The sequence below is a fragment of the Leuciscus leuciscus genome, assembly GCF_965113295.1.
Source record: "Leuciscus leuciscus genome assembly, chromosome: 1".
NCBI lineage: Eukaryota > Metazoa > Chordata > Actinopteri > Cypriniformes > Leuciscidae > Leuciscus > Leuciscus leuciscus.
This window is the reverse complement of record NC_138725.1, coordinates 8,663,616-8,691,562: the sequence shown is the minus strand read 5'-3', so window position 1 is coordinate 8,691,562 and position 27,947 is coordinate 8,663,616. Positions and strand designations below refer to the sequence as shown.

General features: G+C 37.4%; 3 protein-coding genes across 4 annotated transcripts in view; all 3 read left to right on the top strand.

The window, feature by feature from the left end:
- The window catches only part of LOC309492593 (extracellular superoxide dismutase [Cu-Zn]-like), a 31,723-nt gene extending 28,301 nt beyond the window's left edge, over positions 1–3,422 (top strand). Inside the window, exon 2 of the mRNA XM_082161578.1 lies at positions 2,712–3,422. Coding sequence (XP_082017704.1) covers positions 2,727–3,380 — 654 coding nt within the window. The 5' untranslated portion in view covers positions 2,712–2,726 and the 3' untranslated portion in view covers positions 3,381–3,422. The remainder of the gene's footprint in view (positions 1–2,711) is intronic.
- Positions 1–27,947, top strand: part of LOC309492377 (uncharacterized protein) — a 232,020-nt gene that overhangs the window by 54,704 nt on the left and 149,369 nt on the right. The window lies entirely within an intron of this gene.
- LOC309493830 (extracellular superoxide dismutase [Cu-Zn]-like) lies at positions 17,706–18,402 on the top strand. Its single transcript, XM_082163095.1, has one exon. The coding sequence runs from the start codon at positions 17,729–17,731 to the stop codon at positions 18,380–18,382; it is 654 nt and encodes a 217-aa protein (XP_082019221.1). The 5' UTR covers positions 17,706–17,728; the 3' UTR covers positions 18,383–18,402.

Genomic DNA, 27,947 nt, shown 5'->3' with positions numbered 1-27,947 from the left:
TGAGTTCTATGAAAATATTTGCAATGCACTGTGCCCTAATATAGATGGTATTACAGTTTTTTACAATCGCTATGACAATTCTTTCAATACTTTTAACAACTTTCCTAAACTCTTAACACACCAACACACCTACAACACACAATTGGCAAAACAGTTAATTTCATGCTCAAAATCACACACTGTAAACCAAACTCCAACACTAATTTTCTAAATACAATAAGGCCACATTTACACATAGCCGGGTATTTAGAGAAACGAATATTTCTCCCCCTCCGTTTTCAAAAATAACATCGTGCACACAACATCGTTTTCAAAAAAGTTGTCGTTTACATCAACCCGCATAAATACGCCGTCGAGCAACATCATAATTATGCCAAACCTATGGGCGGCAGTGTAGGGAGAAGGATAAAGCCATGCAAGCCAATCAGAATCCCCAAAATCGACAACAACGAATAGCACGAGCGACTTCCTGTTCCTTTCAAAACAACAGACATGGCGCGAGATTCGTTTGTGCGGACAGACAGCGAAGCAAATGCAAACAGGCCAAAAGCGTTTGCACAAAAGTAAAAATGAGTACCACTTTAACAGCATTCATGATCAAATAGTAGCCAAACAAACTCTAAACATAGGGCGCTCACATGACGTAAGCATTTTCTGGCGCATAATGTGACGTTTGAGAACCTAAAACCCCGTTTCTCCCAGTTGACACGGCAACACATAACCGGCGTTTTCAGAAATCTCCACTTTGGCCAGAGTTTTTAGAAATAATCGTTTTCTTGGATAAAAACGGCGTTTTCGTGTAAATGACAGGCCAAAACGCAGGGAAATATCTGCGTTTTCCCATCGTGTAAACGGGGCCTAATACACTATGCCTACCAAAACACTGCAAACATGTCTCAAAATCAAATAACATAGCCGTCCAACAGGAAGATTTAGTCAATCATAGCACAATGTCATAATAACACTAACATCAGATGGAATTACAGAAACTGCATTATTGTATACGTGTCAGGTCTGCCCTTATACAACAGACAGTATATTGTATTGATCATAGATTGTGTTTTGCACTGCAGTTTCTTTTGAAGCCTCTCTACATTTTTGTTTTGTTGGGTTTACTGTAGGTCTTTTGCTGCAGAAATTCAATAAAAAAAGACCCATCTCAGAGTGCTTTATAGAATGTACGGTTACCGTATACCATATGGTCATGCGATTGAAAGAAACTCAACACCTGAGTGTGTTTCCTAGATGGGAATCAGCTGTGATTTATATTATTGCATAATTGTTTCTCAGTAACAATAGGATAAAATACAAGGGATATATTTGTGTTTCAATTCACAATATAAACAGCTGTTTACCTTGACTTTAGCCTGTTAGGTTCAGAACATGGTGTTATCTGTTCTGACACACATTGTTAAAGCATCGGTAAATTTGGCAGTAAAAATCCATTGTTTGGGTCTTGTTTGAGCTTGTGTGTAAAAGAAGTTCAAGCATTTTAAATTTGTGTCAATTGTATGCATTTTGTGTTAAAGCAACGAGAAATGTGTTAATAGTATACACAGGCAAACAAAGGGAGCTAAATGAAACACAGGTGAACTTAATTAGTGACTAACAGACTATCATGGTTAACTTGTAGCTCAACATGAGTTCCTATAAGAGCAGCCAAAAGGAACATTCTCTCAACCCCAGGTCAGGACTGCACACGGATTAAGCGTTGTAGTATTTTTGTGACTGCAATATTCAGGCTCCACACGGATTGAGGACGACTTTTCAGCTGTACGGTAGTGCACCTTTGCTGTTTTAGGCTTGTTTTGTTTTTTCTCCATTCCATTTTCTCCATCAACTGACTTGATTTAGTACAACTAAAAAAGGTTTAGTTTAAGCAAAAGTATAGATATTGTCTTTTATTTTACCTGTCCTTGAGAAAAATATCAGAATCAAAAAATCTTAACTTTATATTTAATATTGAATAACATGTAGGCTACAACAGATCAAATTAAGTGTACTTTAAAGCACAACAAAAAGATTTTTAAAATATAATGTACTTTAAAGTAAAACTCTTAGTTTGGCATTACTTTTTTTCTTTTTTTTTTTTAAAGTGTACATGTACTTAATGACACTCCTGCCAGCAGAAGCCCTATCATGGCCACCAGAGGGCACTTCTCCCTAGACCTTTTCCATTTCCATGAACCTTTGCCTGGACTCATTTTAGTGTGATTACATCCACCTGTATGTCATTGGTTTGTATCATAGGAACTTTGGCTGGCAGGTGTGACGCTTATGAAAGTGTACGTGTGTACACTTAAGTGGCTTTTTATAATTCATCAGTGTTATTATCTGCAAGTTTTTATTTATTATTATTATTATTGTACTTTCAAGATACTACAGATACACATCCAATACCAATAAGCTAATTTTTTATTTTATTATTTTCACAAGGGTACATAGCAATTCAAGAGTTTTTCTAGACCGCAACATGGTGTCGGCCCCCATCTGGTACACCTGGATCACACACGGCCCAGATGTGGGCCGGATCTGGTTGATGTCTGGGTTCTTGTATGGTTTTCCGTTGCAAACTAATCTGGTTGTGCTATTTTTACCTAATGCAACTTCCATTCTCAAAGCTCCCTGCAACAAAGCTTTGACCCTTTATCAAAAATATTACGTTCTTAAACCAAATGGCATGATTTCACTGAATCCACTTTTCATTGTAGGCTTTAAAGATCAACATGGAGAAAATCATCCTAATATTCCCTCTGATATTGCTGGTGCTGCATATACAAGGAGGAGAGTTCCACAAGGAGGAGTGTTTGCCTGCCGAAGCTCCACAGCCGGAAGTCGTGGAGTTCGACAACACCATCTATGCCACTTGTGAAGTAACTCCCAGCCCCAATTTGCCACGTAACCAGCCAAAGATCTTTGGGCAAATCCTCTTCAAGCAGGTCTTCCCCAATGGAGATTTAGAAGTGAAAATCAACCTCCGTGGTTTGCCTGCCATCGATCGTCAAGAGCGTGCCATGCACATCCATCAGTATGGAGACCTCAGTCAAGGCAGCATCACTGTTGGTCCTCATTATAATCCAAACGGCGTTGACCACCCTCATCATCCTGGAGACCTGGGCAACTTTGCTTCCGAGAAAGGAGTTATAAGGCAGTTCCTGACGCTTCCAGACGCCAAGCTCTTTGGGCCTTATTCCATTCTGGGACGTGCGGTGGTGGTTCATGAGAAGGAGGATGATCTGGGAATGGGTTCAGATGAGGAGAGTAAACTCAGTGGGAATGCTGGAGAGAGAATTGCTCTCGGTGTGATTGGTATTACTACTCCAAGTCTGTGGCAGAAGACTGAAGTGCCCCCCAAGAAAACATGTGGAGGAAGGCACTGAGAGTCAAAGATGAGGGAGTCGGATATATGGTGGAAGGCCAGATTCAAATGGGATAATCATGATTTTTTCCTTGTGTATTCTTTGTATGTGTCCTACATTAAAGTATATTTCATAACCTGAACATTCCCATGTATTTTTTCTTGGTCTTTTCAGAGGCTTTTTGGCCAAAGCTTCCAATAGTAAATGCACTCTTAAAAATAAATGTAGGGTGAATGCAGGCAAAGTGGGCCGTTTAGTTTGATTTACTGTGCTCAATGGGTTAACACTTTCAGAGCATGACAATGGCCTTTAATTAAAGATACACTATTTCTTTAAATGATACAATGGTTTTGGTTGATGCAATATGACACTGGAGGGTGTGGCTAGATCTCAAGGGAGGACACCCTTATTGTTCAAGGTAGACATAACCTCTGACATAAGATTTTATTTTTGAAATTATAAGGTTTCTCGCTAAATGTCAACAAATGGGTATATTATTCTGACAGTTTGTTAGTACAGTTAACAGGGAATCAAAATGCAAAAAAATTTCTTGGTTTTCTTATAAGGTGTTTAAAGCTAGAATATGTAAGATTTTTGTAATAAAATAACCAAAAATCACTTGCAAAGTGTGATATATTTCCTGCAGTTGTGTACTTCCAGTATCCCAAAGATTTTTAATTTCAGAGAAATTCCCATTTTAAATTAAAGCTGCAAGCAGCATTTATCGGTGTTCAAGCATTTAAGGCCTTTAAGCACAAATGCATAAAAAGACTAAGTTTTATTTGGCAACCATTTAACCACTGACATCATACATGGAAAAACCATTTCCAGCCAATTTAACAAAGGAAATATATGGTTTTCAAAGCTTTTTTAACAGTTATAGCGCCACCTATGGTCCGATCTCCATAAAATTGTTCATGCTTGTTTACAATGTTATTTCACATATGCTCACCAATTTTCGTTAAGTTCTGAGTTTTCGTTTAGGATTTATAGGCTTTCGAGTGAATTTTGCCACGCCCATTTTCTAAATGACCCTGTTGTAGCCGTCCAAATGTAAAAGTTCAAAAGTTTTAGCACTTTGTGCTTGAACCCCTAATAATGGCTCATCCATGTTCACTTTCGTTCAAACATTATGGACCATGGCAAGCAGACTTTGGGACAAAAGGAGAACTAAAACGAGGATCAATATCGGCGTGGTGTTTTCGAGATGCCGTAAACTTCGACTTGACAGAGGCGTCTTGCATGTACTTTATTAGACAGTTGAGCAAATGTACATAAAACTGTCATATAGCTCAACATGATGAAATGTTAGAATATGATCTGTATGTTATTCTAATGTTGATCTAGCTTACTGCTAGTCTCATACAGACAAACAAACGCATAGAATAACATTACTTTCAATACACTCAAATGCAGTTTAGTGTGATAGTGTAGACCAAGTGAAACAGCGCTGCGTTACCTCACAAGTTTAATTCACCAAATAAACTGACTTGTTAACCCTTTTCCACCAAGGCAGTGCTGAGGATCAATATCGGCGTGGTGTTTTCAAGATGCCGCAAACTTTGACTTGACTGAGACGTCTTGCATGTACTTTATTAGACAGTTGAGCAAATGTTCAAAACCCGCATGGTGTTATCTGTTCTCACACACATTGTTAAAGCACACTTTTACACTGAATGTTTGCTGCTTCAATCCAGATGAGTACGTTGTTAGGCTATTGACTGTATGTAGGGTGACCACCCGTCCCGCATTGCGTTGTACCGCACAGCATTTTCACCCCTTGTCCCGCACGTCGCATATTGAGAAAATGTCCCGCATTTTCAGTCTGTCGGTTTTGAATGATCATATTAAGAAAACGTGCATGCTTTCTTTTGCCTTTTTAAGAAAGCATTTTCTTTATTATTTTTGCGGCATAGTTTTTCACCTATATTTAACAGCGCTTCCTCAGAAGTAGGCTACAAATACAACCGCCTTCTTTTAAATCCTATCCAATGGTTGAAAGTAAAGGAGTAAACACGGTCACTAGTAGGTTTTGACGGCTGTCAATCAAAATGTGGAGCGGTGATTCGTTCCATGTGTTCCCTGTCAGAAAACAAATGGATAATTCGGTCAATTAAAATAAAAATTTAACAGAATTTATCAACTTGTTGCCAGCTGTGGTTGTTTTGATTCACATCCTTTCTAAAAAATATGAAAGTTTTTGGTTTATAAGACATGTCAATGATCTAATTTCATGTTTTATATTTTATTAGTTCATTATTTATTTTGTTGGATTTTAATTGGACTTGGTCAGAACTGTTTCAAAAATAGTTATCTGCATGATGCTGCTGCCTTTGGGCTCAGTGATGTTGAATTTAAATGACATGTCAAATTAAGACATGTAATGTTACATTGTGATATAATGGTGTTTTCTGGAAGGGACTAAAGAACAAAGCATTTTTATCAGCTGAAAGGCAGAATACAAATGTTTTTTTTTTTTATTAAGTTAGATAAGCATTAAATAACAGTTTCAGGTTATGTTTTAGTGTTGGTAACATGTCCAACATTGTCCAACACAAACGTATAATCGTCCCACATTTGGTTTGTTTGATGGTGGTCACCCTACTGTATAGGGTAAATTTAGTATAGGGTGAACTTTTTGAATCTTGTTCCTGACTAATAACCCAAATTACAAAAAAAAAAAGACTAAAACTAATACAAACTAAACTAAAACTAAGCATTTTCAAAAAATAAAAAATAAACTAGCAAACCCACTTTAAAAACTAATTAAAACTAAACTGAATTTAAAAACAAAAAGTCAAAACGAAATAAAAATAAAAACTAATGAAAAATGCAAAACTATAATAACCCTGACAGAGACGGATGTAGTGCTAACTGTGTTAAGAGTTTTGGAAAATTGTTAAAAGTATTGAAAAATCTGTCATAGCAATCGTAAAAAAAAAAATATACCAGTACTTCTTTTAATAAACACAAAACACTGGAGAACACATTGTGCAATGCAAGACAAAGAACTGAATAAACTGAGTGCTATATATAAACAGGCAAACAAAGGGAGCTAAATGAAACACAGGTGAACTTAATTAGTGACTAACAGACTATCATGGTTAACTTGTAGCTCAACATGAGTTCCTATAAGAGCAGCCAAAAGGAACATTCTCTCAACCCCAGGTCAGGACTGCACACGGATTAAGCGTTGTAGTATTTTTGTGACTGCAATATTCAGGCTCCACACGGATTGAGGACGACTTTTCAGCTGTACGGTAGTGCACCTTTGCTGTTTTAGGCTTGTTTTGTTTTTTCTCCATTCCATTTTCTCCATCAACTGACTTGATTTAGTACAACAAAAAAAAAGTTTAGTTTAAGCAAAAGTATAGATATTGTCTTTTATTTTACCTGTCCTTGTGAAAAATATCAGAATCAAAAAATCTTAACTTTATATTTAATATTGAATAACATGTAGGCTACAACAGATCAAATTAAGTGTACTTTAAAGCACAACAAAAAGATTTTTAAAACATAATGTACTTTAAAGTAAAACTCTTAGTTTGGCTTTACCTTTTAGTGTACATGTACTTAATGTCACTCCTGCCAGCAGAAGCCCTATCATGGCCACCAGAGGGCACTTCTCCCTAGACCTTTTCCATTTCCATGAACCTTTGCCTGGACTCGTTTTAGTGTGATTACATCCACCTGTATGTCATTGGTTTGTATCATAGGAACTTTGGCTGGCAGGTGTGACGCTTATGAAAGTGTACGTGTGTACACTTAAGTGGCTTTTTATAATTCATCAGTGATATTATCTGCAAGTTTTTATTTATTATTATTATTATTATTATTGTTGTTGTACTTTCAAGATACTACAGGTACACATCCAATACCAATAAGCGCATTTTTTTATTTTATTATTTTCACAAGGGTACATAGCAATTCAAAAATTATAGTTTTCTAGACCGCAACATGGTGTCGGCCCCCATCTGGTACACCTGGATCACACACGGCCCAGATGTGGGCCGGATCTGGTTGATGTCTGGGTTCTTGTATGGTTTTCCGTTGCAAACTAATCTGGTTGTGCTATTTTTACCTAATGCAACTTCCATTCTCAAAGCTCCCTGCAACAAAGCTTTGACCCTTTATCAAAAATATTACGTTCTTAAACCAAATGGCATGATTTCACTGAATCCACTTTTCATTGTAGGCTTTAAAGATCAACATGGAGAAAATCATCCTAATATTCCCTCTGATATTGCTGGTGCTGCATATACAAGGAGGAGAGTTCCACAAGGAGGAGTGTTTGCCTGGCGAAGCTCCACAGCCGGAAGTCGTGGAGTTCGACAACACCATCTATGCCACTTGTGAAGTAACTCCCAGCCCCAATTTGCCACGTAACCAGCCAAAGATCTTTGGGCAAATCCTCTTCAAGCAGGTCTTCCCCAATGGAGATTTAGAAGTGAAAATCAACCTCCGTGGTTTGCCTGCCATCGATCGTCAAGAGCGTGCCATGCACATCCATCAGTATGGAGACCTCAGTCAAGGCAGCATCACTGTTGGTCCTCATTATAATCCAAACGGCGTTGACCACCCTCATCATCCTGGAGACCTGGGCAACTTTGCTTCCGAGAAAGGAGTTATAAGGCAGTTCCTGACGCTTCCAGACGCCAAGCTCTTTGGGCCTTATTCCATTCTGGGACGTGCGGTGGCGGTTCATGAGAAGGAGGATGATCTGGGAATGGGTTCAGATGAGGAGAGTAAACTCAGTGGGAATGCTGGACCGATAATTGCTCTCGGTGTGATTGGTATTACTACTCCAAGTCTGTGGCAGAAGACTGAAGTGCCCCCCAAGAAAACATGTGGAGGAAGGCACTGAGAGTCAAAGATGAGGGAGTCGGATATGGTGGAAGGCCAGATTCAAATGGGATAATCATGATTTTCCTTGTGTATTCTTTGTATGTGTCCTACATTAAAGTATATTTCATAACCTGAACATTCCCATGTTTTTTTTCTTGGTCTTTTCAAAGGCTTTTTGGCCAAAGCTTCCAATAGTAAATGCACTCTTAAAAATAAATGTAGGGTGAATGCAGGCAAAGTGGGCCGTTTAGTTTGATTTACTGTGCTCAATGGGTTAACACTTTCAGAGCATGACAATGGCCTTTAATTAAAGATACACTATTTCTTTAAATGATACAATGGTTTAGGTTGATGCAATATGACACTGGAGGGTGTGGCTAGATCTCAAGGGAGGACACCCTTATTGTTCAAGGTAGACATAACCTCTGACATAAGATTTTATTTTTGAAGTTATAAGGTTTCTCGCTAAATGTCAACAAATGGGTATATTATTCTGACAGTTTGTTAGTACAGTTAACAGGGAATCAAAATGCAAAAAAAATGTCTTGGTTTTCTTGTAAGGTGTTTAAAGCTAGAATATGTAAGATTTTTGTAATAAAATAACCAAAAATCACTTGCAAAGTGTGATATATTTCCTGCAGTTGTGTACTTCCAGTATCCCAAAAGTTCCCAAAGATTTTTAATTTCAGAGAAATTCCCATTTTAAATTAAAGCTGCAAGCAGCATTTATTGGTGTTCAAGCATTTAAGGCCTTTAAGCACAAATGCATAAAAAGACATTAAGTTTTATTTGGCAACCATTTAACCACTGACATCATACATGGAAAAGACCATTTCCAGCCAATTTAACAAAGGAAATATATGGTTTTCAAAGCTTTTTAACAGTTATAGCGCCACCTATGGTCCGATCTCCATAAAATTGTGCATGCTTGTTTACAATGTTATTTCACATATGCTCACCAATTTTCATTAAGTTCTGAGTTTTCGTTTAGGATTTATAGGCTTTCGAGTGAATTTTGCCACGCCCATTTTCTAAATGACCCTGTTGTAGCCGTCCAAATGCAAAAGTTCAAAAGTTTTAGCACTTTGTGCTTGAACCCCTAATAATGGCTCATTCTAATAGATATCTAATAGATTTAGTCAATCATAGCACAATGTCATAAAAACACTAACATCAGATGGAATTACAGAAACTGCATTATTGTATACGTGTCAGGTCTGCCCTTATACAACAGACAGTATATTGTATTGATCATAGATTGTGTTTTGCTCTGCAGTTTCTTTTGAAGCCTCTCTACATTTTTGTTTTGTTAACATTTACATGTAGTTTCTGTCAACATAAAATAAATTAATATTTTCGTTTTAACTCTGGTACGTGTTTAAGGCGCTGGTGCAAAAGAACACAGGAACAAAGGTAGTTTAAATTGAAGAAAAATAGTACATTTATTCACAATATGATAACTCAAAGAAAGAGAGAGAGAGAGAGAGAGAGAGAGAGAGAGAGAGAGAAACAAAAATACCGTACACAGGGAGAAGGAACCTGAGCAGGGCTAAATCAAAGAAAGAAATAAAACAAAACCCACAATATAACCATCTCCCCTTCCCAATAAGCTACTAATTCAAAAAGAAAAGATAAAAAAAAAAAAACAAAACATCTTCAGCATTCAACATGCCCTACTTAAACTACTTAAAACTCAAAACATACAATGGTGGCACCCGCTGCTTACCTAATGGTTTTAGCAACGTGTTTCCCTAGAGATGTTGCAAAAAATGGAAGTCGCGTGACACACTTCCCTGGTCACTACTCCCTGGTCGGCTGTAAACCAATATAAAGAAAACATAAAGACTTCAAGTTTTTACATGCTTTGAAAAACAACAAATCACTGAGAGAAAACAAACTGTTGGTTAAAACAATTGAAAAGATTAAACAAAGAATCAACCCATTCAGGTGTAACCGTCGAAATGATGACTGACAGCCAACAGCACCGCCCTAAGACAGCCAACAGCACCGCCCTAGCAGAGAAAGAGAAAGTAAAATAAAAAAACAACATCCTCTGAGCACGTAACAGATAGTCATGTGCATTTGATCTACAGATGGTGGACAACCAGAATGCCTATTACCGCCACGCCAGCCGAAAATAAACCAGCTGCATTTCAAAGTCGTCCCCGAAATGACCGCCAGGTGGCGCAAAGGGACATTGTGCAAAACAGCAGCAATTGCCGTATTTTAAAATGTAAGTGGGTTAAATATAAAACCCTGAGCCTAATAGGCATATTTTTCATTAAATAGGCCTATTAGGCTACAACAGAATAGAACCAAAGATAGAATCAATTTTAGAACTGAAAAAATAGAATCAAAAGTTAAAAATAGAGACGATATTAGGAGCAATGACGCTGAATATTTTTACTATTCTATTGAGGAATTAGATAGGCTAAATGAAGAGCTCTCGTGAGCGATATAATTGCATAGTAATTTATAGTGATTTCAAAAGCAGTCCTTAAAAAAACAAAAAAACATGGAGTAGTGTGGCATCATTTTTGAGAGATTACGCGGAACGCGTTTTAGTTAAGATCCTGGTTTCAATGCCCTTAATGTATATTGGCTAGGCTACTGCTTTAAAAAAATGTCACAACGCGTTTTGAGATTGTTTTGAATTAAACATTGAAGTTTAAAATGTAGTGTTTTGGCACACCAGGCCGAGTGGCGTTACGCATTGTTCAAAAATCAGGTTTTATTCTGGCATGTTGAATTGGCGTTAGAATTTTTTTTTAGATTTATTAGATTTAGATTTTAGATTTCGTTAGATTTATTTTTCTCATAACAGCTAAAATAACTTAATATATGCCTTGTCTTAATATGACCTACTTAATATAGGCAATAGACATATAATAGCCTATATAATAAATTAGCAAAACTTGGCCACTAAATATTTAATTTTCAATTATTTTAATTATCACAATTAAAGTTTTAATTTTATTAAATTGAACAAGCGCAACAATCAGCATTTAATCAAATATTCTAAAAGATGTATTATTAATAATAATGTTATTTCAACATAATATTTCGTTTTTTCGACATAATGTGTGCGTGCAACAAGCAAGATGTGCATTTGTAAATCCGGTGATGCGTGCATTGATTTTTATCAATAAACTAGTGTTTTCTGACAGTGTCGACTGCAAAGATGAAGTTACGATCGCCATATTTGTAGTGAACGCACCTAGAGAGAAATGCACATAAAGACATAATCAGAGAGTAGCCTTTTTCTTTTCGTTTTGAATTATTTCGTTTGAAGACATTTCAAGCTTTGTGTATTTGATGTATTTATCATGTCTGTGTGAGGCATACGCTGAGTTTCGTTAAGTTAGGAGGATGAGATGCGCTCCAGCTGACGTGCAATGCAAGTGACCGCGCGGGCGCCTCCATGATTAGTGTCTGTTATATTTCCTTCTCTTACTTATTAAATCCAGGCAATTGGTTGATGAAAAATTGATTAAAATTAAGATACAATTTATAGAAAACGAAATTCACTTTAAAGAAAGGTTTTCTACTAAACAAAACTTAATGAAGTGGTCAAAATCATGTCTGACCCACTCCATATCCATCTCTCCATATAATGCATCCTATCTTACTCGTGCTGTTCACTTTTCATAGATGAAAAAAAAAAATAACATTATAATATTTTAACAAATATGATACTAAATGAGATTATTTAATGGCTACAACAGTATAGTAGGCCTATAGAATCTATTTGAACAAATTGCTGCACATTAATTTAATTAAATGAAACCTTGTAACGAATTCACATTGTAGGGTAGACTGTGTACAGTTGAGACACCTTAAATAACTTGCGTTCGCAGCAAGCACAAGTTGTGATTTTTGCTGTGCACTTGCATATTAGTGTCAGCTGGGAAGGAAATATGGTGGTGTGGCGCAATGGATAAGACACATGCCTTTGGTGTGAGAGACCCGGGTTCGAATCCACTGTGAGACACCAATGTGTCCCTGAGCAAGACACTTAACCCCTAGTTGCTCCAGAGGCGTGCGACCTCTGACATATATAGCAATTGTAAGTCGCTTTGGATAAAAGCGTCAGCTAAATGAATAAATGTAAATGTAAATATAGAGACCAGACCTCTTGGAACTTTAATTGAATACATAGCGTTGGTAAAGCATACTGCAATTACATCCCTACAAATTTATTAGGCCCTACTGAAAATAAATGTATCGAATTTAAGCAAAATAGCCAAAATGTTAAGACTGTAAGCCCTTTGCTTTTTTACGTAGCCTATAAAGGACTCTTATAGCCGACTTTGTGTTAATTTAATTTGTAGAGGATTTTTTTTAACTCAAACATTAACACTGAAATAAATGAAACTAAATTATTGTACATTTTTTGGCACACCACGACGAGTGGCGCTATGCATTGTTCTAAAGCCAGGTTTTATTCTGGCATGTTGAATTAGTGTTCGACAAACGCGGCGGCGCGTTCATTTGAATGAAGAGCGCTTCTCGCTCACACACACTGGAACGTTAGGCCATGTCGCAACGAGTGAATCGTGGCCGAGTGGTTGAACTTACGTTACGATCATTTAGATGACACGGGTTCGAATCCCGAACTAATTTGGACTACTGATATTTTTTATTTTAGCCTATTAATGCATTTTATAGTCTATTGTTGATGCAGAGAGATTTGTCTAGTTTTAAAACATAGTTTTTTGCTTATAGCCTATTTACAAAATAAAATCACCATGCATTTCCATTTTACACTAAGGAACAAATATCCAAAATATCCAGCGCGAGAGAGGCAAAGAAAAACGCTTGTTCTTAATTTATGCTGCTTTGAACTTTTTTCGTTTTGTACCGTTTTAATTTTTTAATTTAGCTGCAATTTCTTTGACAATAGAAATTTAAAATGTTGCAAGAATAAGATTCTGTGTTTCTTATTTTGCATCACAAAGGGATTAAACTCTATTGATGCAACCCTGTTTAAATAAATAAACTGTCCCGACACTTTATTCATACCTTGAAATGTGCGATGGGTTTTCATGTCATCATGTCATCTTCGTCCGCTTATCCGGGGCCGGGTCGCGGGGGCAGCAGTCTAAGCAGAGATGCCCAGACTCCCCTCTCCCTAGACACTTCCTCCAGCTCTTCCGGGGGAACACCGAGGCGTTCCCAGGCCAGCCGGGAGACATAGTCTCTCCAGCGTGTCCTAGGTCTTCCCCGGGGTCTCCTCCCAGTGGGACGCGCCCGGAACACCTTCCCGGGAAGGCGTCCAGGAGGCATCCGGAACAGATGCCCGAAAGCATCTTTTGCAGCGATTTTTGTGTGATCATATCAGTGAACACCCCTGACCACTCGGTGAGTTTCACGTCTTTGTAAACGAAAGTTTAATGCGTTTTAGGAAGGATTGTCCCAGTGCACCTATACACCCATTCTAGAGGTTTTGGGGAAAGCAAAATAAACCTAAAATTCTCGGGACAGCAGCGTCTGTCCAAAATTTAATCTTAACCGTTCTATTTCATCAGAAACGATCTGTAAACAGGGCTTTAAGTGTAAAATACCGAACTTGTCCTTTAAGCGAATATCATTTATTATCCTTATGAGCGCTGTCTCTGTGCTGTGGTGTGGTCGGAAACCAGATTGAAAATGATTCAAGTATCCATTCGAGCATAAGAATTTGTTCAGCTGACAACTTTTTCAATGGTCTTGCCTATGAAAGGAAGATTTGAGATCGGTCTATAGTTGCCTAATATGGTCTTATCCAGATTACTCTTTTTCAGGAGGGGCTTGACAACTGCAGTTTTCAGGGAGTTTGGAAAACTCCCAGAGAGAAGTGAGGCATTTACCACTTCAAGAAGATCTGCTTCTAAACTGTTTAAGAAGCTTCTAAACTGTTTAACTCATAACACTCTACACACCATTCTTCCTTGGGCATGTCTCCTTTTGAATGTCAATTTGGGTTTCCCCCATCTTTGTTTCCTGAGCAGGAACTGGAGGTCCAGGTACCAGCTGCAAACCAATTAGTCCAGAGGTGCCGCCAGGCCTGGCGGAAAGCACGCACAGCCTTAGTGAAAGCATCGCAACGGTAGCAGAAACCAGTATACACTGTCCGTCAACTGCTAGATTCTCGTTGAGTCCGTGGATGAGTCCAATACCTAATGGATTGGGAGGGTTATGGCCCAGAAGAGCGGTCTTGGGTGCCAGCTGGAGACATCTTAGATCCAGACCTTATCAGAGAGTTCCACCGTCTGGATTCCAACCGTAGCCAACGGAACGTCAGGAGCCGTTCCTGAGAGAGGGGCTCCTGTAAGACTCCTCCTGCAATGACTCTCCAAGCCACTAGGGAGAGCTGTCTGCTCCTTCCTGCAATTACTCTCCCTGCCACTAGATGGCACCACCTGCTGTGAACTCTTTAGACTGCTCATCAAGTTAATGTGTTCCACCTGTATTTTGTCCCATTTAAGTTGGCAGTTTTCATTGAGCTGTGTTCAGTCTTGAGCCTACCATCTATGGACTTCCTGAGTCATAGAAGAGTTAAAGGGATAGTTCACTTTGAAATTAAATTTTGGTATGTTTTAGCTTACCTCAAGGGCATCCAAGATGTAGGTGTCTTTTTTTCCGCAGTAGTTTCAATTTTGATATTTTTAGGTCAAACCGTTCTTGTCTCTCAGTCATATAATGCAGGTCTATGGTCACTGTCTCAAAGAGCCTGCACAGAGTCCAAATTAAGGCGAGACACGGCAGGCAAAAACATAGTTTTTTTTTTACTGGTCAATTTTGAGATTTGGGGATATTTGTCTTCAATAACACGTCTTCTTTCAGACTTGTGTTGAAAAAAAGTCCGAAATACACATTTAGGTCTTTATTTTATTACACTTTGTCTGTTTGCGTCTGTAGATTTCTCATAAATTCAACAAAAGTTTGCGTTCTTAATCAACGTGCTGCTCCGCGATCTCTGCCGTCAGCCTGTAATCAGAAGCTCCGTTAGGAAGCTCTCTATGTTGTGTACAATCCTGTCGGATCCAAATATGGTCATTTCCTTTTTATCAGCAACCAATCGTGAAAGTAAAAGGGCTGAATGCGCAATCTCATTGGCTGATGAAAAATCTTTAAAGCCCGTTTTCTCAAAATGACTTTTCTCTCATTCTCCAAGTCCGAAATCTCCACTTCAGTAGCACCTATATACACCAAACTTTCCAGACTTGTACCTAGTTATATTATGAAGACATTTACAGAGGGATTTGTAAATATATTATTCCTAGCCTGATTTATATAACATTTTATTCCAAAAAACATGGCGAAATTTTTTTTTAAGGCTATTGACAGTATTTTCTGATTTACAGGATAACAAAAGTAGATATCCATAAATCCCTCTGTAATTTTTTTCCCATCTAATATGTGAACACAATGAAAAAATCATTTTTAACCTGGCTTTATCCAATACTGAGATATCGTTTTTTTAAATATATGCAAATTAGTGCATATTTGATTAGATATTGCCTGATTTGCATATTTAAACATTAAATTACAGAAAACTTGTAATACATTTTTTTCTCATCTTAATGTAGGTAATCAACTGGGAAAGTTTCATGGTGATTTCTGCTAGTTAAAATTTTTACCCTATTCACCTGTAGTGTCTCGCCTTAAAACAATTCCCCATCGTTGCCGCTTCCTATTGTGTGACGTGTGCGTAGACTGGTGCATAGATATATACACTAGATGTCACCTCTTTCCAATGAAATGCCGTAGCCAAGGCGGCATCTATTGTATATACTATGCACCAGTCTGCGCACACGTCATACGCCAGGAAGCGCCCGCGCCTTCAGATCACTTGGACGTGGCTGAGTACAAAAGGTAAAAACGATATAAATACTGTTCGTTTTCTCACACAAACCGCTCGTTTCGTGTCTTAGGCCGTCAATGTGTACTTACGATGGGGAATTGTTTAATTTGGACGATGGGGAATTGTTTTAATTTGGACTCTGTGCATGCACTTTGAGACAGTGACCATAGACCTGCATTATATGACTGAGAGACAAGAACGGTTTGACCTAAAAATATCAAAATTGAAACTACTGCGAAAAAAAGACACCTACATCTTGGATGCTTTAGCTTTTGTGTTTCAATTCACAATATAAACAGCTGTTTACCTTGACTTTAGCCTGTTAGGTTCAGAACATGGTGTTATCTGTTCTGACACACATTGTTAAAGCATCGGTAAATTTGGCAGTAAAAATCCATTGGTTTGGTCTTGTTTGAGCTTGTGTGTAAAAGAAGTTCAAGCATTTAAAATTTGTGTCAATTGTATGCATTTTGTGTTAAAGCAACGAGAAATGTGTTAATAGTATACACAGGCAAACAAAGGGAGCTAAATGAAACACAGGTGAACTTAATTAGTGACTAACAGACTATCATGGTTAACTTGTAGCTCAACATGAGTTCCTATAAGAGCAGCCAAAAGGAACATTCTCTCAACCCCAGGTCAGGACTGCACACGGATTAAGCGTTGTAGTATTTTTGTGACTGCAATATTCAGGCTCCACACGGATTGAGGACGACTTTTCAGCTGTACGGTAGTGCACCTTTGCTGTTTTAGGCTTGTTTTGTTTTTTCTCCATTCCATTTTCTCCATCAACTGACTTGATTTAGTACAACTAAAAAAGGTTTAGTTTAAGCAAAAGTATAGATATTGTCTTTTATTTTACCTGTCCTTGAGAAAAATATCAGAATCAAAAAATCTTAACTTTATATTTAATATTGAATAACATGTAGGCTACAACAGATCAAATTAAGTGTACTTTAAAGCACAACAAAAAGATTTTTAAAATATAATGTACTTTAAAGTAAAACTCTTAGTTTGGCATTACTTTTTTTCTTTTTTTTTTTTAAAGTGTACATGTACTTAATGACACTCCTGCCAGCAGAAGCCCTATCATGGCCACCAGAGGGCACTTCTCCCTAGACCTTTTCCATTTCCATGAACCTTTGCCTGGACTCATTTTAGTGTGATTACATCCACCTGTATGTCATTGGTTTGTATCATAGGAACTTTGGCTGGCAGGTGTGACGCTTATGAAAGTGTACGTGTGTACACTTAAGTGGCTTTTTATAATTCATCAGTGTTATTATCTGCAAGTTTTTATTTATTATTATTATTATTGTACTTTCAAGATACTACAGATACACATCCAATACCAATAAGCTAATTTTTTATTTTATTATTTTCACAAGGGTACATAGCAATTCAAGAGTTTTTCTAGACCGCAACATGGTGTCGGCCCCCATCTGGTACACCTGGATCACACACGGCCCAGATGTGGGCCGGATCTGGTTGATGTCTGGGTTCTTGTATGGTTTTCCGTTGCAAACTAATCTGGTTGTGCTATTTTTACCTAATGCAACTTCCATTCTCAAAGCTCCCTGCAACAAAGCTTTGACCCTTTATCAAAAATATTACATTCTTAAACCAAATGGCATGATTTCACTGAATCCACTTTTCATTGTAGGCTTTAAAGATCAACATGGAGAAAATCATCCTAATATTCCCTCTGATATTGCTGGTGCTGCATATACAAGGAGGAGAGTTCCACAAGGAGGAGTGTTTGCCTGCCGAAGCTCCACAGCCGGAAGTCGTGGAGTTCGACAACACCATCTATGCCACTTGTGAAGTAACTCCCAGCCCCAATTTGCCACGTAACCAGCCAAAGATCTTTGGGCAAATCCTCTTCAAGCAGGTCTTCCCCAATGGAGATTTAGAAGTGAAAATCAACCTCCGTGGTTTGCCTGCCATCGATCGTCAAGAGCGTGCCATGCACATCCATCAGTATGGAGACCTCAGTCAAGGCAGCATCACTGTTGGTCCTCATTATAATCCAAACGGCGTTGACCACCCTCATCATCCTGGAGACCTGGGCAACTTTGCTTCCGAGAAAGGAGTTATAAGGCAGTTCCTGACGCTTCCAGACGCCAAGCTCTTTGGGCCTTATTCCATTCTGGGACGTGCGGTGGTGGTTCATGAGAAGGAGGATGATCTGGGAATGGGTTCAGATGAGGAGAGTAAACTCAGTGGGAATGCTGGAGAGAGAATTGCTCTCGGTGTGATTGGTATTACTACTCCAAGTCTGTGGCAGAAGACTGAAGTGCCCCCCAAGAAAACATGTGGAGGAAGGCACTGAGAGTCAAAGATGAGGGAGTCGGATATATGGTGGAAGGCCAGATTCAAATGGGATAATCATGATTTTTTCCTTGTGTATTCTTTGTATGTGTCCTACATTAAAGTATATTTCATAACCTGAACATTCCCATGTATTTTTTCTTGGTCTTTTCAGAGGCTTTTTGGCCAAAGCTTCCAATAGTAAATGCACTCTTAAAAATAAATGTAGGGTGAATGCAGGCAAAGTGGGCCGTTTAGTTTGATTTACTGTGCTCAATGGGTTAACACTTTCAGAGCATGACAATGGCCTTTAATTAAAGATACACTATTTCTTTAAATGATACAATGGTTTTGGTTGATGCAATATGACACTGGAGGGTGTGGCTAGATCTCAAGGGAGGACACCCTTATTGTTCAAGGTAGACATAACCTCTGACATAAGATTTTATTTTTGAAATTATAAGGTTTCTCGCTAAATGTCAACAAATGGGTATATTATTCTGACAGTTTGTTAGTACAGTTAACAGGGAATCAAAATGCAAAAAAATTTCTTGGTTTTCTTATAAGGTGTTTAAAGCTAGAATATGTAAGATTTTTGTAATAAAATAACCAAAAATCACTTGCAAAGTGTGATATATTTCCTGCAGTTGTGTACTTCCAGTATCCCAAAGATTTTTAATTTCAGAGAAATTCCCATTTTAAATTAAAGCTGCAAGCAGCATTTATCGGTGTTCAAGCATTTAAGGCCTTTAAGCACAAATGCATAAAAAGACTAAGTTTTATTTGGCAACCATTTAACCACTGACATCATACATGGAAAAACCATTTCCAGCCAATTTAACAAAGGAAATATATGGTTTTCAAAGCTTTTTTAACAGTTATAGCGCCACCTATGGTCCGATCTCCATAAAATTGTTCATGCTTGTTTACAATGTTATTTCACATATGCTCACCAATTTTCGTTAAGTTCTGAGTTTTCGTTTAGGATTTATAGGCTTTCGAGTGAATTTTGCCACGCCCATTTTCTAAATGACCCTGTTGTAGCCGTCCAAATGTAAAAGTTCAAAAGTTTTAGCACTTTGTGCTTGAACCCCTAATAATGGCTCATCCATGTTCACTTTCGTTCAAACATTATGGACCATGGCAAGCAGACTTTGGGACAAAAGGAGAACTAAAACGAGGATCAATATCGGCGTGGTGTTTTCGAGATGCCGTAAACTTCGACTTGACAGAGGCGTCTTGCATGTACTTTATTAGACAGTTGAGCAAATGTACATAAAACTGTCATATAGCTCAACATGATGAAATGTTAGAATATGATCTGTATGTTATTCTAATGTTGATCTAGCTTACTGCTAGTCTCATACAGACAAACAAACGCATAGAATAACATTACTTTCAATACACTCAAATGCAGTTTAGTGTGATAGTGTAGACCAAGTGAAACAGCGCTGCGTTACCTCACAAGTTTAATTCACCAAATAAACTGACTTGTTAACCCTTTTCCACCAAGGCAGTGCTGAGGATCAATATCGGCGTGGTGTTTTCAAGATGCCGCAAACTTTGACTTGACTGAGACGTCTTGCATGTACTTTATTAGACAGTTGAGCAAATGTTCAAAACCCGCATGGTGTTATCTGTTCTCACACACATTGTTAAAGCACACTTTTACACTGAATGTTTGCTGCTTCAATCCAGATGAGTACGTTGTTAGGCTATTGACTGTATGTAGGGTGACCACCCGTCCCGCATTGCGTTGTACCGCACAGCATTTTCACCCCTTGTCCCGCACGTCGCATATTGAGAAAATGTCCCGCATTTTCATCAGTCTGTCGGTTTTGAATGATCATATTAAGAAAACGTGCATGCTTTCTTTTGCCTTTTTAAGAAAGCATTTTCTTTATTATTTTTGCGGCATAGTTTTTCACCTATATTTAACAGCGCTTCCTCAGAAGTAGGCTACAAATACAACCGCCTTCTTTTAAATCCTATCCAATGGTTGAAAGTAAAGGAGTAAACACGGTCACTAGTAGGTTTTGACGGCTGTCAATCAAAATGTGGAGCGGTGATTCGTTCCATGTGTTCCCTGTCAGAAAACAAATGGATAATTCGGTCAATTAAAATAAAAATTTAACAGAATTTATCAACTTGTTGCCAGCTGTGGTTGTTTTGATTCACATCCTTTCTAAAAAATATGAAAGTTTTTGGTTTATAAGACATGTCAATGATCTAATTTCATGTTTTATATTTTATTAGTTCATTATTTATTTTGTTGGATTTTAATTGGACTTGGTCAGAACTGTTTCAAAAATAGTTATCTGCATGATGCTGCTGCCTTTGGGCTCAGTGATGTTGAATTTAAATGACATGTCAAATTAAGACATGTAATGTTACATTGTGATATAATGGTGTTTTCTGGAAGGGACTAAAGAACAAAGCATTTTTATCAGCTGAAAGGCAGAATACAAATGTTTTTTTTTTTTATTAAGTTAGATAAGCATTAAATAACAGTTTCAGGTTATGTTTTAGTGTTGGTAACATGTCCAACATTGTCCAACACAAACGTATAATCGTCCCACATTTGGTTTGTTTGATGGTGGTCACCCTACTGTATAGGGTAAATTTAGTATAGGGTGAACTTTTTGAATCTTGTTCCTGACTAATAACCCAAATTACAAAAAAAAAAAAGACTAAAACTAACACTAAAACTAATACAAACTAAACTAAAACTAAGCATTTTCAAAAAATAAAAAATAAACTAGCAAACCCACTTTAAAAACTAATTAAAACTAAACTGAATTTAAAAACAAAAAGTCAAAACGAAATAAAAATAAAAACTAATGAAAAATGCAAAACTATAATAACCCTGACAGAGACGGATGTAGTGCTAACTGTGTTAAGAGTTTTGGAAAATTGTTAAAAGTATTGAAAAATCTGTCATAGCAATCGTAAAAAAAAAAATATACCAGTACTTCTTTTAATAAACACAAAACACTGGAGAACACATTGTGCAATGCAAGACAAAGAACTGAATAAACTGAGTGCTATATATAAACAGGCAAACAAAGGGAGCTAAATGAAACACAGGTGAACTTAATTAGTGACTAACAGACTATCATGGTTAACTTGTAGCTCAACATGAGTTCCTATAAGAGCAGCCAAAAGGAACATTCTCTCAACCCCAGGTCAGGACTGCACACGGATTAAGCGTTGTAGTATTTTTGTGACTGCAATATTCAGGCTCCACACGGATTGAGGACGACTTTTCAGCTGTACGGTAGTGCACCTTTGCTGTTTTAGGCTTGTTTTGTTTTTTCTCCATTCCATTTTCTCCATCAACTGACTTGATTTAGTACAACAACAAAAAAGTTTAGTTTAAGCAAAAGTATAGATATTGTCTTTTATTTTACCTGTCCTTGTGAAAAATATCAGAATCAAAAAATCTTAACTTTATATTTAATATTGAATAACATGTAGGCTACAACAGATCAAATTAAGTGTACTTTAAAGCACAACAAAAAGATTTTTAAAACATAATGTACTTTAAAGTAAAACTCTTAGTTTGGCTTTACCTTTTAGTGTACATGTACTTAATGTCACTCCTGCCAGCAGAAGCCCTATCATGGCCACCAGAGGGCACTTCTCCCTAGACCTTTTCCATTTCCATGAACCTTTGCCTGGACTCGTTTTAGTGTGATTACATCCACCTGTATGTCATTGGTTTGTATCATAGGAACTTTGGCTGGCAGGTGTGACGCTTATGAAAGTGTACGTGTGTACACTTAAGTGGCTTTTTATAATTCATCAGTGATATTATCTGCAAGTTTTTATTTATTATTATTATTATTATTATTGTTGTTGTACTTTCAAGATACTACAGGTACACATCCAATACCAATAAGCGCATTTTTTTATTTTATTATTTTCACAAGGGTACATAGCAATTCAAAAATTATAGTTTTCTAGACCGCAACATGGTGTCGGCCCCCATCTGGTACACCTGGATCACACACGGCCCAGATGTGGGCCGGATCTGGTTGATGTCTGGGTTCTTGTATGGTTTTCCGTTGCAAACTAATCTGGTTGTGCTATTTTTACCTAATGCAACTTCCATTCTCAAAGCTCCCTGCAACAAAGCTTTGACCCTTTATCAAAAATATTACGTTCTTAAACCAAATGGCATGATTTCACTGAATCCACTTTTCATTGTAGGCTTTAAAGATCAACATGGAGAAAATCATCCTAATATTCCCTCTGATATTGCTGGTGCTGCATATACAAGGAGGAGAGTTCCACAAGGAGGAGTGTTTGCCTGGCGAAGCTCCACAGCCGGAAGTCGTGGAGTTCGACAACACCATCTATGCCACTTGTGAAGTAACTCCCAGCCCCAATTTGCCACGTAACCAGCCAAAGATCTTTGGGCAAATCCTCTTCAAGCAGGTCTTCCCCAATGGAGATTTAGAAGTGAAAATCAACCTCCGTGGTTTGCCTGCCATCGATCGTCAAGAGCGTGCCATGCACATCCATCAGTATGGAGACCTCAGTCAAGGCAGCATCACTGTTGGTCCTCATTATAATCCAAACGGCGTTGACCACCCTCATCATCCTGGAGACCTGGGCAACTTTGCTTCCGAGAAAGGAGTTATTAGGCAGTTCCTGACGCTTCCAGACGCCAAGCTCTTTGGGCCTTATTCCATTCTGGGACGTGCGGTGGCGGTTCATGAGAAGGAGGATGATCTGGGAATGGGTTCAGATGAGGAGAGTAAACTCAGTGGGAATGCTGGACCGATAATTGCTCTCGGTGTGATTGGTATTACTACTCCAAGTCTGTGGCAGAAGACTGAAGTGCCCCCCAAGAAAACATGTGGAGGAAGGCACTGAGAGTCAAAGATGAGGGAGTCGGATATGGTGGAAGGCCAGATTCAAATGGGATAATCATGATTTTCCTTGTGTATTCTTTGTATGTGTCCTACATTAAAGTATATTTCATAACCTGAACATTCCCATGTTTTTTTTCTTGGTCTTTTCAAAGGCTTTTTGGCCAAAGCTTCCAATAGTAAATGCACTCTTAAAAATAAATGTAGGGTGAATGCAGGCAAAGTGGGCCGTTTAGTTTGATTTACTGTGCTCAATGGGTTAACACTTTCAGAGCATGACAATGGCCTTTAATTAAAGATACACTATTTCTTTAAATGATACAATGGTTTAGGTTGATGCAATATGACACTGGAGGGTGTGGCTAGATCTCAAGGGAGGACACCCTTATTGTTCAAGGTAGACATAACCTCTGACATAAGATTTTATTTTTGAAGTTATAAGGTTTCTCGCTAAATGTCAACAAATGGGTATATTATTCTGACAGTTTGTTAGTACAGTTAACAGGGAATCAAAATGCAAAAAAAATGTCTTGGTTTTCTTGTAAGGTGTTTAAAGCTAGAATATGTAAGATTTTTGTAATAAAATAACCAAAAATCACTTGCAAAGTGTGATATATTTCCTGCAGTTGTGTACTTCCAGTATCCCAAAAGTTCCCAAAGATTTTTAATTTCAGAGAAATTCCCATTTTAAATTAAAGCTGCAAGCAGCATTTATTGGTGTTCAAGCATTTAAGGCCTTTAAGCACAAATGCATAAAAAGACATTAAGTTTTATTTGGCAACCATTTAACCACTGACATCATACATGGAAAAGACCATTTCCAGCCAATTTAACAAAGGAAATATATGGTTTTCAAAGCTTTTTAACAGTTATAGCGCCACCTATGGTCCGATCTCCATAAAATTGTGCATGCTTGTTTACAATGTTATTTCACATATGCTCACCAATTTTCATTAAGTTCTGAGTTTTCGTTTAGGATTTATAGGCTTTCGAGTGAATTTTGCCACGCCCATTTTCTAAATGACCCTGTTGTAGCCGTCCAAATGTAAAAGTTCAAAAGTTTTAGCACTTTGTGCTTGAACCCCTAATAATGGCTCATTCTAATAGATATCTAATAGATTTAGTCAATCATAGCACAATGTCATAAAAACACTAACATCAGATGGAATTACAGAAACTGCATTATTGTATACGTGTCAGGTCTGCCCTTATACAACAGACAGTATATTGTATTGATCATAGATTGTGTTTTGCTCTGCAGTTTCTTTTGAAGCCTCTCTACATTTTTGTTTTGTTAACATTTACATGTAGTTTCTGTCAACATAAAATAAATTAATATTTTCGTTTTAACTCTGGTACGTGTTTAAGGCGCTGGTGCAAAAGAACACAGGAACAAAGGTAGTTTAAATTGAAGAAAAATAGTACATTTATTCACAATATGATAACTCAAAGAAAGAGAGAGAGAGAGAGAGAGAGAGAGAGAGAGAGAGAAACAAAAATACCGTACACAGGGAGAAGGAACCTGAGCAGGGCTAAATCAAAGAAAGAAATAAAACAAAACCCACAATATAACCATCTCCCCTTCCCAATAAGCTACTAATTCAAAAAGAAAAGATAAAAAAAAAAAAAAAAAACATCTTCAGCATTCAACATGCCCTACTTAAACTACTTAAAACTCAAAACATACAATGGTGGCACCCGCTGCTTACCTAATGGTTTTAGCAACGTGTTTCCCTAGAGATGTTGCAAAAAATGGAAGTCGCGTGACACACTTCCCTGGTCACTACTCCCTGGTCGGCTGTAAACCAATATAAAGAAAACATAAAGACTTCAAGTTTTTACATGCTTTGAAAAACAACAAATCACTGAGAGAAAACAAACTGTTGGTTAAAACAATTGAAAAGATTAAACAAAGAATCAACCCATTCAGGTGTAACCGTCGAAATGATGACTGACAGCCAACAGCACCGCCCTAAGACAGCCAACAGCACCGCCCTAGCAGAGAAAGAGAAAGTAAAATAAAAAAACAACATCCTCTGAGCACGTAACAGATAGTCATGTGCATTTGATCTACAGATGGTGGACAACCAGAATGCCTATTACCGCCACGCCAGCCGAAAATAAACCAGCTGCATTTCAAAGTCGTCCCCGAAATGACCGCCAGGTGGCGCAAAGGGACATTGTGCAAAACAGCAGCAATTGCCGTATTTTAAAATGTAAGTGGGTTAAATATAAAACCCTGAGCCTAATAGGCATATTTTTCATTAAATAGGCCTATTAGGCTACAACAGAATAGAACCAAAGATAGAATCAATTTTAGAACTGAAAAAATAGAATCAAAAGTTAAAAATAGAGACGATATTAGGAGCAATGACGCTGAATATTTTTACTATTCTATTGAGGAATTAGATAGGCTAAATGAAGAGCTCTCGTGAGCGATATAATTGCATAGTAATTTATAGTGATTTCAAAAGCAGTCCTTAAAAAAACAAAAAAACATGGAGTAGTGTGGCATCATTTTTGAGAGATTACGCGGAACGCGTTTTAGTTAAGATCCTGGTTTCAATGCCCTTAATGTATATTGGCTAGGCTACTGCTTTAAAAAAATGTCACAACGCGTTTTGAGATTGTTTTGAATTAAACATTGAAGTTTAAAATGTAGTGTTTTGGCACACCAGGCCGAGTGGCGTTACGCATTGTTCAAAAATCAGGTTTTATTCTGGCATGTTGAATTGGCGTTAGAATTTTTTTTTAGATTTATTAGATTTAGATTTTAGATTTCGTTAGATTTATTTTTCTCATAACAGCTAAAATAACTTAATATATGCCTTGTCTTAATATGACCTACTTAATATAGGCAATAGACATATAATAGCCTATATAATAAATTAGCAAAACTTGGCCACTAAATATTTAATTTTCAATTATTTTAATTATCACAATTAAAGTTTTAATTTTATTAAATTGAACAAGCGCAACAATCAGCATTTAATCAAATATTCTAAAAGATGTATTATTAATAATAATGTTATTTCAACATAATATTTCGTTTTTTCGACATAATATGTGTGCGTGCAACAAGCAAGATGTGCATTTGTAAATCCGGTGATGCGTGCATTGATTTTTATCAATAAACTAGTGTTTTCTGACAGTGTCGACTGCAAAGATGAAGTTACGATCGCCATATTTGTAGTGAACGCACCTAGAGAGAAATGCACATAAAGACATAATCAGAGAGTAGCCTTTTTCTTTTCGTTTTGAATTATTTCGTTTGAAGACATTTCAAGCTTTGTGTATTTGATGTATTTATCATGTCTGTGTGAGGCATACGCTGAGTTTCGTTAAGTTAGGAGGATGAGATGCGCTCCAGCTGACGTGCAATGCAAGTGACCGCGCGGGCGCCTCCATGATTAGTGTCTGTTATATTTGCTTCTCTTACTTATTAAATCCAGGCAATTGGTTGATGAAAAATTGATTAAAATTAAGATACAATTTATAGAAAACGAAATTCACTTTAAAGAAAGGTTTTCTACTAAACAAAACTTAATGAAGTGGTCAAAATCATGTCTGACCCACTCCATATCCATCTCTCCATATAATGCATCCTATCTTACTCGTGCTGTTCACTTTTCATAGATGAAAAAAAAAAATAACATTATAATATTTTAACAAATATGATACTAAATGAGATTATTTAATGGCTACAACAGTATAGTAGGCCTATAGAATCTATTTGAACAAATTGCTGCACATTAATTTAATTAAATGAAACCTTGTAACGAATTCACATTGTAGGGTAGACTGTGTACAGTTGAGACACCTTAAATAACTTGCGTTCGCAGCAAGCACAAGTTGTGATTTTTGCTGTGCACTTGCATATTAGTGTCAGCTGGGAAGGAAATATGGTGGTGTGGCGCAATGGATAAGACACATGCCTTTGGTGTGAGAGACCCGGGTTCGAATCCACTGTGAGACACCAATGTGTCCCTGAGCAAGACACTTAACCCCTAGTTGCTCCAGAGGCGTGCGACCTCTGACATATATAGCAATTGTAAGTCGCTTTGGATAAAAGCGTCAGCTAAATGAATAAATGTAAATGTAAATATAGAGACCAGACCTCTTGGAACTTTAATTGAATACATAGCGTTGGTAAAGCATACTGCAATTACATCCCTACAAATTTATTAGGCCCTACTGAAAATAAATGTATCGAATTTAAGCAAAATAGCCAAAATGTTAAGACTGTAAGCCCTTTGCTTTTTTACGTAGCCTATAAAGGACTCTTATAGCCGACTTTGTGTTAATTTAATTTGTAGAGGATTTTTTTTAACTCAAACATTAACACTGAAATAAATGAAACTAAATTATTGTACATTTTTTGGCACACCACGACGAGTGGCGCTATGCATTGTTCTAAAGCCAGGTTTTATTCTGGCATGTTGAATTAGTGTTCGACAAACGCGGCGGCGCGTTCATTTGAATGAAGAGCGCTTCTCGCTCACACACACTGGAACGTTAGGCCATGTCGCAACGAGTGAATCGTGGCCGAGTGGTTGAACTTACGTTACGATCATTTAGATGACACGGGTTCGAATCCCGAACTAATTTGGACTACTGATATTTTTTATTTTAGCCTATTAATGCATTTTATAGTCTATTGTTGATGCAGAGAGATTTGTCTAGTTTTAAAACATAGTTTTTTGCTTATAG